The sequence below is a fragment of the Aquarana catesbeiana genome, linkage group LG06 (assembly GCF_042186555.1).
Source record: "Aquarana catesbeiana isolate 2022-GZ linkage group LG06, ASM4218655v1, whole genome shotgun sequence".
Classification (NCBI taxonomy): Eukaryota; Metazoa; Chordata; class Amphibia; order Anura; family Ranidae; genus Aquarana; species Aquarana catesbeiana.
Window position 1 is genome coordinate 96,257,208 of NC_133329.1, and position 13,331 is coordinate 96,270,538.

Sequence of the window (13,331 nt, forward strand, 5' to 3'; positions counted from 1 at the left end):
TCCTACAGACTAAATATACACTTATTTGGGTCATTTTCACCAAGGAAATGTAGCAGATACATTTTGACCTAAATTTATGAAGAAAGATTAATTCTTTGCAAAAGTTTTTAAAACCGTGAAAACAAAAGTTTTCAAAAACTTGTTTAGCTAAAAAAATAAATAAAAACCTGGTGATTAAATGCCACCAAAAGAAGGCTCTATTTGTGTGAACAAATTGATAAAAATTTCTTATAGGTACAGTGTTGCATGACTGCACAATTGTCATTCAAAGTGTGACATCACTGAAAGCTAAAAATTGGCCTGGGCAGGAAGGAGGTAAATGTGCCCGGTATTGAAGCAGTTAGTGTATCGTCTAAGCAAACTTTTTGGATAGAGTGGTCTGTTGTCGCAAGAGATTCATCCAGTGTTTGTGCTGATGACCATTGACCAGTACAGAGAGATGGAAACTTTTTTTCAGTTGTCACCAGAACATGAAGTGAGAGGAGATCTCAGAGGAGCACCTGTTTAAGGTTGGAGAGACTACTTCATTTTCTGTCTTCACACAGGGAGTGAAGGGAAATCTTCCCAACAGGACACTGACAATCATAAAAACCTAACCAGTTAACTTTCTCCATTCTATCCAGAAGAAAACTGTTTGACTAATACATTTTTAAAAAATTCAGTTGACCTGGATAACTGAATAATACATTTCCATGATTTCATATTTAGTTTTTTTTTTTTCTTTTTTTCATCGAGGGACACAAACTGAAAAATCCTCAGCCTATTTCTAATGTTCAGAAGTTGTACATACAATGTTAAAAACTCTCAGTGAAAAAAAAATGGTGCAGCAATTGCATTGGGAGATCTCTGCTCACTGTAAAATGCTCTTCAGACCTTAAGCCTTTTTGTTTGGATACAACGAATATGCAGTCTATAATCATTCCTGTTTATCAATACCATATCAATGCGTCATTTCTCTTTTCAGGAATGAAGCCCGATGTGTTGTACGAATGAAAGTCTTGGATGTCCTATCCTTTTCATTGAGTATCAACAGACAATTTTATGAGGTTTGTTTTTGGATACTTTTTGTATTATAAAACATCTGGGAATCCAGATGTTCATCCTTTTTAGAGGGAAGTCCTCAGCAAGCTGGATAAAAGGGTTGTCAACATATTTTTGATACCCAAAACCTAGACTATGCCAGTCAGTACTGTTAAATCATTTATTAAGAAGTGAAAAAATGAATGGATCTCTTGATGCCAAGCCATGGTCAGGTAGACCAAGAAAGGTTGCAGCCACAACTGCCAGAAGAATTGTTCAGGATACAAAGAAAAACCCACAGGTAACCTCAGGAGAAATACAGGCTGCTTTGGAAAAAGACGGTGTGGTTTCAAGGAGCACAATATGGTACTTGAACAAAAATGAGCTACATAATTGAGTTGCCAGAATGAAGCCTTTACTGCACCAATGCCACACAAAAAGCCTGGTTACAATATGCCCAACAACATCTTTACATGCCTAACCGGGCTTTTTTTGTGGCATTGGCACAGTTAAGGCCTCTTTCTGGCAACTTGACCGTGCAGCTCATTTTTGTTAAAGTATAGCGTATTGTGCTCCTTGAAACAACCACACCGTCTATTTCCAGAGCAGCCTGTATTCCTCCTGAGGTTACCTGTGGGTTTTTCTTTATATCCTGAACAGTTCTCCTGGCAGTTGTGCCTGCAATCTTTCTTGGTCTACCCGACCTTGGCTTGGTATCAAGGGAATGTTCCACTTAAGTGTATGAACAGTACTGAGAGACATATTCAAGGCTTTGGATATCTTTTTATATTCTTTTTCCATCTTTATAAAGTTCTTTTACCTTGTTGCACAGATCTTCTGACAGTTCTTTTCTGCTCCCCATAGCTCAGTATCCAGCCTGCTCAGAGCATCCACGTGAGAGCTAACAGACTCATTGACTAAACAGACATGAATTGCGCTTAAAAACCTTTTTAACCACTTACGGACCGCCCACCGTCGTTATACATTGGCTGTTTGAAGAGGGATATCGTTGTTATGGCAGCAGCTAGCTACCATAACCCTGATAACCTCTTCTTCAGCGGGCGGTCTGCTTTCAGATAAGAGTGAACCCTGGCTGCCTTACTTTTAAGGAGTGAGGCTTTTTAGCATGGGGACCATGTGGCCCACCCCATGTGACTGCGTTTGTGTGGCTGTAGCATTGATATGTGGCAGAGCAGTGACATTATCTATCCACCTGAGTAAGTACTGACACCATGCAAAATTGGAGCTTATATAGGCTGGACTCCTGCAGTGAGGAAGCATGTAGAGTTGGGTTTGTGTGACTAGAGGGAAAGAATAAGTCAGGAGCCACTGTGACCTTATGAGTGAAGTGACAGTGTCTCATGATCAGGGCTAAAAAAGTTTTATAAATGTATAAAAAGGTAAAAATTTTATATTTCTTATATTTACTTCTACTGTATATACAGGTTTAGGCTCCATTTTACACATTTTCAGTTTCTCCATATTGCCTACAGAGCTGAATAGCTAAAGCTGAAATTTACATCTGCAAATGATTGAGTCACACCAGTGACTCATTCCTACCCCTCCTCCACCTTTTGGAAACCTCCAAATGAGAGTTCAGTTTGAAATCAAGTGCCTGAAAGGAGATTACTGCCGTGCACTGCTAATTTAGAGAACCCATAGTGCTCTGAGAATCCTTTTTCTTTTATTAAAAGTTTATAAAACCGATATTGTGTGTGTTTGTGTACATCTGACATCTCCTTGAATTCTTCTTCCGATTTGTTTTCAGGAGGAACTGATAGAAAAGGTGGTGACTTGCCAGCTGGCACAAATCCCAGAGGATAAAGATCATCAAGTCCGAAAGTTGGCCACACAACTCTTGGTTGACTTGGCAGAATGCTGCCACTCTTGCCATTTCAACAGTTTAATGGATATCATTGAGAGGGTAAGGCTTTGCCTTCTCTACAGATAAGTAATTTATTTTGTGCTTTTTGGAATTGCATAGTACAAAGATATTCCAGAGCAATATCCAGAATGCGTGGGAGAAATTACACTTTAAAACTACTACCACAAATCTTAAAGCCCAGGCAGTTATAAAAGACACAACTGAATGCAGCTCTGTAATCATTATATCATTGCATGTATTTGTTTTCAAGTTTAGGTCATTGTTTACAGAAAGTATTTGTTAGAATACATTTTTTTTTTTTTTTTAAATTAAGGTAATGCAAGTATCTGAATTTGACCTGGTATCAGTCTCCTGCATTCATTGTATGACAATGCTGGAGTGTGAATGAAAGAAGCAGTACAAGAAGCCAATGGTTCTTCTAAATGGAGAAGACAGTGTGACCAAGAGATGAGCTCCTCACTGCACTGCTTCTCCTTTCACTGTCCAGTCATAGGCTGGTGTGGGTGCAAGATGACCAAAGTTCAGCAGGGTTGAATGATTCTAACGATCAGATTCTGCATCTTTAATGGCAGAAAAATGTACTATGGGGGAAATTTCTGGGTTGAATGTGAATATTGCAGCAAAACCTGGTCTTGCTATTTTATCCTTTTTTATTGGGCCATCTATTTTATTGCAATGGTTTTAAATATTCTAGGGGTGGTGTTTAGTCAGAAGTCAGTTAACCTATGTTTTTGGGTTGTGTGAGAGTGGGAATTCCAGGAAGAAATGCTCGCAAGCCTGAAGCGAACATGCAAGCAGATTGGCACATCTGTTTTTGCAGCGAATCTCCACATCTGGCTTGCAGCTATAAGTGGCATTTGTTTGCACAAACACATTTTAATTCCATGGATAGGAAAAAATACAGGCATCTCGTATAGGGATCACATTGTTCCATGATACTGGTCCAGGTTAGGACCAGTTGAAAAAATACATTTTGTCTTGAGAATTTATCTATCCCAGAGGGATGTTGCCTTAGACACTAAAGGTTGTGGGTCAGGCTCCAGCATTAAAATGCAGTCCTGACTCCAGTTCATAATATGTGGATCAAAAATCCTTCCTCTACTAGGCTGTAAACATTTAATTTTTTTTCTTCCTTTCTGTGTTGTCCTACAAGCCATGCTCTAGAAGCCAAGGGGTACAAAACTTGCAATGATGAAAGCCAGCAATCTGTAAACTGCTATAGAATTATATAATTTTATATGTGCTGTAAGCCAACATTTCTAGATGAACAGTCAGCCACAAGGGTACGAAGGAATCCTTTGTATTACTCATGCAGTGATTAGTAAAGGCAGGCACCCTTCCTTGTGCCCTTTTTTTCTTAGGTTTATGTTTGTGAATTATATTTTTTCTTTTTTAGGTTGTGACTCGATCCTTGTCCCTTCCTGCGGACTCTACACAGGATGCATCATCTTTGGAAGATGTAAAAACATCTGTGTTGGGCCTAATGGTCATCCTTCAGGTGGGAACCGGCCATTTTCTCTCCAGATGTGTACTAAGGCAAATAGTTATTCTAAGGTAGTGATATGAACTTCTCTATGTGCAGACCAAGCTATACATTCTCCCTGCCAGTCATGCCATACGTGTGTACGAAATGATGGTCAACCACATTCAGCTTCACTATCTGAACCTGTACAGTTCTCCAATCTCCAGCAGCATCAGACTACAGGTCAGTCCATGTCATTCAGAGCACTGTGCGATGAGTCCATATAGCGCTCTTTAGGGAAATTGGTAACCAGAATATACACATGTGGTGTGTGTTTAATCCTCTTTCCTACATTTTATTTTTTTTTCCCCTCAAAACAAAAGGTGTTTGACTTCTTCTTGCACCTGCGGACGGACTCTCTGAAGCGTATTGGTCTCCCCAATAAGGATGGAGCTGTGAGGTTCAGCCCATACTGTCTGTGTGAGTCTGTGTAAGTGTCATCTGACTAGTGCCTCTTTCCTAGACAAAAACCACCAAATCTATAACCACTGGTCTATTGGGCTGTGTTTATACTAAACAGTTTGTCGAGTACATATTATGGCTACCCTAAACATGACGTGATCTTTGCCCAATTCAGCCAGGAGCAACCCAACAAATGGTTGCCTGGTAACCACCCTGCCTTGGTTGATGACCAAAGATTTCCATAAATTGTTTCCTCTGTTTTCTGCACAGATCATAAATGTACCTGCTTGGTCAAAACGATCATGCGCCTATGAAGAAATATCCAAGTCCAGCCAAATTATATTTGTTGGTTTTGGCTATAGAGAGGGAAGATGAGAACCTTTGTTTGGGCTTCATAGCTTGTGTCCCTTGCTGGAGAGATCTCTCCTCATTTCCGGTCTTGGTGAGAATCTCCTCAGCGAGGGCGCAGTTTATCTTAAAAGCCTGACAAAGGTTCCTGATCTCCATCACTACAAATTAAATGTTGTTTTTTTTTTTTTTGTTGTTTTTTTTTGTCTGCCTTGTTGGCATGCTGGCAGCTAAAGCAGGACACCATTGCTGCTTTGCTCATTCATCAGAAACATTAAGGTTTGTATCTTGATTATCACCAGTAGCTTCGCAGCAGTGTTTTATAGCTTTAGAGGTTTTGGCCTAAGGCAGGGATCTCCAAACTACGGCTCTCCAGCTGTTACGGAACTACACGGTCCCATAAGGCATTGTAAAACTGACATTCAGACATGACTAGGCATGATGGGAATTGGAGGGCCATAGTTTGGAGACCCCTGGTCTAAGGGGTTGGAGGTAGAAATCTACAACATGGAGATAAGAAAATCAAATGTGTCCCTGGTGTGTAATCTCCCCTTTCCATCTTAAAGGGTAAGTTCACCTTTACAGAAAATCTGTAAGGTGAACTTGCGCTGGACCCCCTCCCCTAGTCCCACGATCCCCTGCTGTCAGGCACCAGGACCCCACTTCACCGGTTTGGGCATTTGAGATACTCCTGGCTTTCTCTACTTCTGGTTTTCTCTCCTCCGGCGCTGACAGGTTGGGCTAGACAGTTTCTTTTTGGTCAGTGCCATCCGTGATGTTGCTGACCAGTTAGAATGCCCCCTATCTGTAAATGTTGAGAGGTACGGATAGATGATTAAGCCAGGGAGATTTCAAATCCCTGGACTGGTGAAGTGGTGTCCTGGTGTCTGACAGCGGGGGATCGTGAGACCACTGGTACAGCAGGACAATGGGGAGGGGGTCCAGTGTAGGTTCCCCTTACAGATTTTCTGTAAAGGTGAAAGGTGAACTTACATTTTAAAGTATGAACCCTCACCTTTTGTGTAAATAAAAAAAAAAAAAAAAAAATCAGTTTAAAATAGAAATGAAAGACAAAACATTTGTGTAGACATATAAAAAAAACTTTATAAATTCTTCTTTTTTTTTTTTTTAAGTCCTCATATACTCCTATACATGATCATGTTCTCAGCTGCAATAAGGATCTTGGAGAGCTGGGAGAGGGGAAACAGCAGCACGCTGATCTTCAGTGAGTGACTGTGCAGAGGGGGCATGTCGGCACTAGTCCCAACACAGCTAGAGAGCTGACTAATGCCTAGTGTGTCAGTTTTAGATAGGAAAGCAGAGTGACTGGCAGAAACACCAAGTATTTCACATAAAGGAATCAATGCAAAGAGAACAGGCTACGTCCTCCAAGTACATGGTACAGCAGGCACATATCGGGAATATGAAGTGTTGGGTTTACATATTCTTTAACCTAGGTAATGATGTGCACATTACAAAGTAGTTTTGAGGCTTTAAAGGGGCGAAGTGGGCTGAAGTATCCCTTTGTAAAAACACAATTGTTGCGCTAGGGTGTTCCAGCAGGCAAAACTGTGTTATCTGGGATAATGAAAAATGTGGTGTCAGAATATTGAACAATATAGTCCTATATAAGTTCTAACCAGTGGGGGGTAAAGAGTCACTATTAGAATTGTATCTGTATATATAATACAAGGATATATAGTTATGGATGACTCATGGTGGGGATGATGGGTTTTACAAGGAAGTCCATAGCCTGGGCAATGACCACAGTGAGTACGGCTGACTTGTCCATCTTTTGAAGGATCCTTTTAACTGCTCTGATCTCTGTTAGGATTGAGCCTGAGAAGAGGCCACCAGAAAGGAAGCCCGGCGGCACACTGTCTCCCCCCTCTGGAAGCCCCAGCCTCTCTTCCCAGGGCGGTTGTCCTCGATTGGGCTGCCTGCATTTCTCTCTGGCTTTTGGGGTCATTCTGCAATGTTTAAAGCAGGTGTAGTATTACATTCTCCAAAGCAGATCTGATCACAGGTCTGTTCCAGCTGTATTCAGGTCTCTTCCTGGAGACTTTAATTTCTGTATAATCACTACTCTTTCTCTTGTAGGAAACGGACTGGACAGTCCTCAAACTGGTTCTCAATAAACTGCCTGAGTGTCTTCGTTATAAACTCCTCATTCTGTCCTCACCCTGTAACATTGACCAGCTTTCTGCATCTCTCTGTACTATGGTGAGTCAAACTACATAGTTTATACATTGCCCATCTGTTAGACTCGGCTCAACACTACCTTTATAGATACCTGCTGTAGGGCCCCACCCAATCTGTGCTGCCTGCATATGTAAAGGTTTAGCATAGGGAACTGACCTACCTGTTTTAAATATTGGTAAGTAAGGAGCCAAAAGGAAAGTGCAAACAGGGGGTGACCATCTCTCCACACTACAAGAAAGTATTTGAGTATACAGTACATAATAAATTATATATGGAAACTGCATAGATGTGAACGTGACCCATAGAAAATGGACTGTAGTGCTTTTCTGCACATGTGCAAACACACAGCAAAAAACGCATAGGTGTGAGCCTAGACCTAGGAAGGGTTTGTCTTCTCTCTCTGTTCAGATATTGTCATTATGTGGTGTGTGTTCCAGCTCTCAGACCGGAGTGCCAGTGATCGCTTGTATAATACTCCAGAAGGATTCAATCGTACTGAACTACAGCTGGCTGTGGTTCCTGTACTGACTGCACTGACCTCATACCATCAATATCTTGATATCACCAAACAGGTATTGTTTCTGGTGTTTTTCTTAAAGGCCTAGCAGTGAAAAAATGCTTTGTAACAGTAATTCTGACCAAACAATAAATATACAGCATTGTAATTATTATGTAGTTGTCATGCAGTATTTATAACCTTCCCTATTTGGATTCAGTCCAACTTTGGGGGGGCGATTTGACAGACATCTGTGCGGGTTCATGCACAGATGTCTATTTAAATCGCCCACGAAGTCGCCAAAAGTAGTGCAGAAACTATTTTTTGGAATCCGTGCAACGCTAAATCGCCTGAAAACTGCCCCAGTGTCAAAGGGGTCCTAATGCTAAGCAATTATATTGAATTCTATAGAAAGTGAAGTGTGTCAGACTACAAAGGGTAATTGTGTTTATTTTCTCTTCTGGTAGAAGGAAATGGTTCGCTGTCTGGAGACTGGCCTGATCTATCGCTGTGCCAAGCAGTGTGTGGTCGCTTTGTCCATGTGCATGGTAGAGATGCCGGGGATGCTGATCAAGTCCCTTCCGGTGCTCATTGTGAAGCTGACACATATCTCCGCCACTGTCACCATGGCAATCCCCATGCTAGAGTTCCTGTCTAGTAAGTTATTTAACATTCCCCCAATTCATCTGGCCCCCACACATAGGCTAGGAAAATCGGCCATCAGTCTGTAATATGTGGACGGACATGGTCAGCCATTATTTCTCCATATGTAGACTGTATACATAGTCCTCCATGTAGTTCTTTATACATAGTCCTCCATGTAGTTCTTTATACATAAAGTAGCATAGTGAGCTATCATAGGTTAACCATTATGATCATTTGCTCTATACTGCCAGAGGAAGACATCTAGTTTGCTATATCTAGATTAGCCATGGCTTATCAGGTTCATCATACAAGGAATAAACACTGTCAAGCCATTTTTTTTTTTTTTTTTTTGTAGATTAGCAAGTCAGGCACCTTGCACATCATCACAATATGAGTCCATTTTGTCGATCACCTCTGACTTCCAACATTCCAAACTTTTTCTAATGGTTTCTTTCAGCCCTGGTCCGGTTGCCACACCTTTATGGGAACTTTGCTGCAGAACAGTATGCAAGTGTGTTTGCCATTTCTCTGCCGTACACTAATCCCTCAAGGTGAGTACCTGTCCAAAACGCAGTTAAAGGGGGGGGGACATTGCAACAAAGCTGGAAGGTAAAAGAAGAGATCTTATTGATCTCGATCTCCACTCTACAGATATCTTCCTCACTTTACACTCCTTGTCCTCCTGCACAATCAATACTTCCCTCTTTTAACCCAGCTACCATAGAGGAAGTCGCTAAACTTTTTTCTAATGCCCACCTAACCTCCTGGACCCTGTTCCTTCTCAAATACTACAGTCACCATCTGGCTCTATCCTACACTTTAACGCCTATCTTCAACCTCTCACTCTACTGGCATCTTCCCCAACCCTCTAAAACATGCGCTAGTCACTCCCATACCAAAAAAGGCCTCACTAGACCCCACCAATCTTAACCTAAGACCCATCTCTTTACTCCCTTTTGCCTCCAAACTCCTTGGACGTTTAGTCTACAACTGACTGAGCGACCACCTCATTGAGAATAACCTTCTCAATCACCTTCAGTCTGGATTTTGCCCACAGCACTCCACAGAAACTGCCCTCCTAAAACTCAAACGACTTACTAACAGCCAAAACCAACGGTCATTATTTCGTAGTCTTACTCTTGGACCTTTCTGCTGCCTGTGATGCAGTTGACCACCCCCTCCTCAAAAAAAACCTAAATTTCCTTGGTCTCCATGGCTGCGCTCTCCATTGGTTCGAATTTTACCTATCTCATCGCACCTTCACGGTCACTTAAAAATCCACTTTCTCTTCTCCAGCTCCTCTTACCATTGGGGGTTCCCCAAGGTTCAGTCCTTGGACATCTACTATTCTCGATTTACACGTCCTCCCTGGGTCAGCTGATAGCCTCCCATGGCTTCCACTGCCATTTATATGCTGATGACACCCAAATCTATCTCTCTGCCCCTCAGCTCACCCCATCAGTCTCTTTACGCATCACTGATTTACTAACAGACATATCGGCCTGGATGTCAAACCACTTCCTCAAACTGAATCTATCTAAAACTGAGCTCTTAATATTACCTCCACCACATGCCCCTTCCCCTGACTTCTCTGTCAAGATCAATGGCACATCTATCAGTCCCTCCCCACATTCCAGGGTGCTAGGGGTAACCTTAGACTCTGAACTATTCTTTTCAGGCCCACATCAATCCCTGTCCGAATTATGCTGCCTTAGCCTCCGCAACATCTTTAGAATACGCCTCTTTTGAACTAATGACCCCACCAAGCTTCTAATTCACTCCCTGGTTATCTCTCGCCCCAACTACTCCAACTCCCTCCTCATTGGATTACCTTTACATACACTAGCCCTCCTTCAGTCCATAATGAATGCCGTTGCCAGACTCATCCACCTTACCAACAATTTGGTGTCATCCATCCCTCTCTGCCAATTACTCCACTGGCTTCCACTCACCCAACAAATAAAATTTAAAGTACTAACAATTTACAAAGCCATCCATAACTCTGCCCCCAGCTACATCACTAACCTAGTCCCAAAATATCAACCAAGCTGCTCTCTTCGGTCCTCCCAAGACCTCCTGGTCTCTAGTTCCCTTGTCACATCCTCCCATGCTCGCCTCCAGGATTTCTCCAGAGCTTCTCCCATCCTTTGGAACTCCCTGTCCAATTGAACCAACCTGTCCGACTGTCTCCTAATCTATCCATCTTTAGACGATCCCTGAAAACCCTTCTCTTTTAAAGAAGCCTATCCTGCCTCTAAGTAACACTGTTTTACTTCCTCCATCAGCTCATCCCCCACAGCTATTACCTTTTGTACCAATTGACCCTCCCTTTTTAGATTGTAAGCTCTAACGAGCAGGGCCCTCCGATTCCTCTTGTACCAAATTGTAATGTAACTGTAACATCTGTGTTTATTTTGTTAAGTGCTGCGCAAACTGTTGGCGCTATATAGATCCGGTATAATCATCTTACCGTAAGGTTGTGCGTTCCTTTAATGTGCTTTAGCCATGTTATTTGCCCATAAAGTCCTCCCTTGTGTAGACATCCAAAAGTCCAGAGATGTCAACACATCTAACAGACTCAGAGCTGTTACTCAGGGTACACACTATATAGCATTCATCTTCACTATGCCCACTTGGCAGCTACATATAAGGTTATGTAGGGAGGTGAGGATGGGGGTCAAGGAGCTGGTCCAGCACAGACAGTTATTAGTTATTCCCAGAAGAGGGCTATGATATGCAGGAAGGGGGGTGTGTTACTGTGAATTTTACTTTTCTAAATTAATCAGATTCGCTAGCAGATTCCAAGGCGGACTGCAAGTGAATTAAGGAAATGTTCATGGAAGGGGAAAACGCTACAAGTAAGAATTTGGGATACTTGACTTTTCTGTGCTTTTCCATGCAATTTTCTTTCTTTGGTGACAGGGTCACTTTAAATTACTGGTACTCTTTCCACCAGATTCTACTTTGCAGGTCCTTCTTTCTTCCCTTCCGCTCCCTCTTGGCAGAGAGCTGCAATTTGGAGGAAACCCATATCTGCTGTTGGGTATATAGAATTGGACTGTTTAGGGTAGAGTTTAGTACCACTTTACATCATCAAAACTAGGACCATGGGGATGGGCATCACTATTTTCATTCTCAACAGTTATCCAAAGGGCACACAAGAGGCGGACATGTACTTTTTGTTGCCGTACGGCAGGCTTGGGTAGTTGCCAGTGCTCTGTTTTCTGTAGAGCTATATTACAGAAGTATTTGCAAAAATGTATCAGCCACACTCCATACTTGGCTCCTCTTGCTGTATATGTTGATTGTCAGCAAAGTGACCGCATACAGCACGTCCTCACCCAAAAACCAACCTTCCCCTATCCTTGTAAATGGAGAGTGGAGACTAACTATAGTAGCCAGCACCTGGATTGTCCATGTGTGATAGAAGGAGCTTTTGATTTGGGTATGTTCTTGACAGAAGCATTTGCATCACTCTGTAAATCTTTTTGGCATTTTAGCCTAAAGTTTCGTTTAGCTGTTCGGCAGGAGCTGACCGAAGCAGAGCCCTTAAAGCTGAATGCCAGGTAAACCACTAAAAACATGTAAAGCCTTTCCACAAAGCATAGCTAGGCAGGTGACCCGTGTATCTTATAACCGTATACTGTAGGAGGGATGCAGTAGTGCCCTCTCATCTCCCACAGCCTGCTGATTAGACCATTAAAGCAGCAGCAGACTGATGAGGTTATTCCTTTGCTTTCCACTTCTTTTAGTATGTTCCTTGTCGGCGAATTTTCTTGCAGATCATGCACACCTGATATAGGGGACCGCAACAGGCTTGTACCATGTCCATATCGGGTACTTGTGCTAGTTGCATTAGAGCATGCAGTTACTGATTTAAGAGTATAATGAATATAAAGCTACATTCATTTTTGTTTACATCTGTTTTTGCTTTTAATCATAGCATACAATTTAACAGTAAATTACTACTTCGTTTCCAGATTTAATCAATACATTGTGTTCCTGGCCCACCATGTCATTGCTATGTGGTTCATCCGATGCAGACTGTCTTTGAGAAGAGATTTTGTGCCTTACATAACTAAGGTAAGCTCCATTCCCTAGCTTGCAAACTGCTACATGTACTGGACCAATCACATGACTCACTCTGCCCTCCCTATAGGGTCTGCGCTCCAATGTTCTGCAGAGCTTTGATGACACTCCTGAGAAAGGGAGCTTCAGAGCCCGCAGCACCAGCCTGAATGAGAGGCCTAAAAGGTACGCTATGTCTATACCTGTTGGCTCCTACTGGGGAAATATTGAAGAAATACATTACCTAGAACGTCAGCAAGAAGCCAACACAGTGTGTGTGTGTGTGTGTGTGTGTGTGTGTGTGTGTGTGTAATAATATGGTCTTCAAGAAGTTTAGGCACTTTTTTTATAGTTAAAAAAAGTGCAAAACTTTTTGAATGAATTTGAAAATATATATATTTTCTCTATCTCCTCCTGATTTAAGTATAAAAGACTGGTCAGTCACTAGAAGCCTGCATTAGGAAAAGAGCTTCCCTGGTCATTGGCTTAGGTTTTTAAATTAGGTTTTGTATTTTATGCAACATATCCTGAAGGCCTGTCATCAAGTCTGCTGGCATTTTTGACTTTAATGAAAACTATATTGTATTTTTTTCCCATTCACACTGCAACGCAGTCTAGCGCTGTGCTAAAATGCAAACATCCTGCATTTTACGCAGCACACTGGCCGCAATCGCACTGCAATGTCAGGCAGTGTAGCGCATCGCCTGACGTTGTGAATGAAGTGTATGTTTTGTACACTTCAG

General features: G+C 42.0%; 1 protein-coding gene across 5 annotated transcripts in view; it reads left to right on the forward strand.

Annotated features, from left to right (window-relative positions):
* TSC2 (TSC complex subunit 2) overlaps positions 1 to 13,331 on the forward strand; it is an 80,033-nt gene that overhangs the window by 21,060 nt on the left and 45,642 nt on the right. For all 5 annotated transcript variants that reach the window (XM_073636473.1, XM_073636469.1, XM_073636468.1 and 2 more), the window contains 12 exons: positions 965 to 1,046; positions 2,789 to 2,944; positions 4,302 to 4,403; positions 4,488 to 4,610; positions 4,751 to 4,857; positions 7,009 to 7,165; positions 7,278 to 7,400; positions 7,817 to 7,951; positions 8,343 to 8,532; positions 8,978 to 9,071; positions 12,501 to 12,603; positions 12,680 to 12,774. In XM_073636473.1, coding sequence (XP_073492574.1) covers positions 965 to 1,046; positions 2,789 to 2,944; positions 4,302 to 4,403; positions 4,488 to 4,610; positions 4,751 to 4,857; positions 7,009 to 7,165; positions 7,278 to 7,400; positions 7,817 to 7,951; positions 8,343 to 8,532; positions 8,978 to 9,071; positions 12,501 to 12,603; positions 12,680 to 12,774 — 1,467 coding nt within the window. The remainder of the gene's footprint in view (positions 1 to 964; positions 1,047 to 2,788; positions 2,945 to 4,301; positions 4,404 to 4,487; positions 4,611 to 4,750; positions 4,858 to 7,008; positions 7,166 to 7,277; positions 7,401 to 7,816; positions 7,952 to 8,342; positions 8,533 to 8,977; positions 9,072 to 12,500; positions 12,604 to 12,679; positions 12,775 to 13,331) is intronic.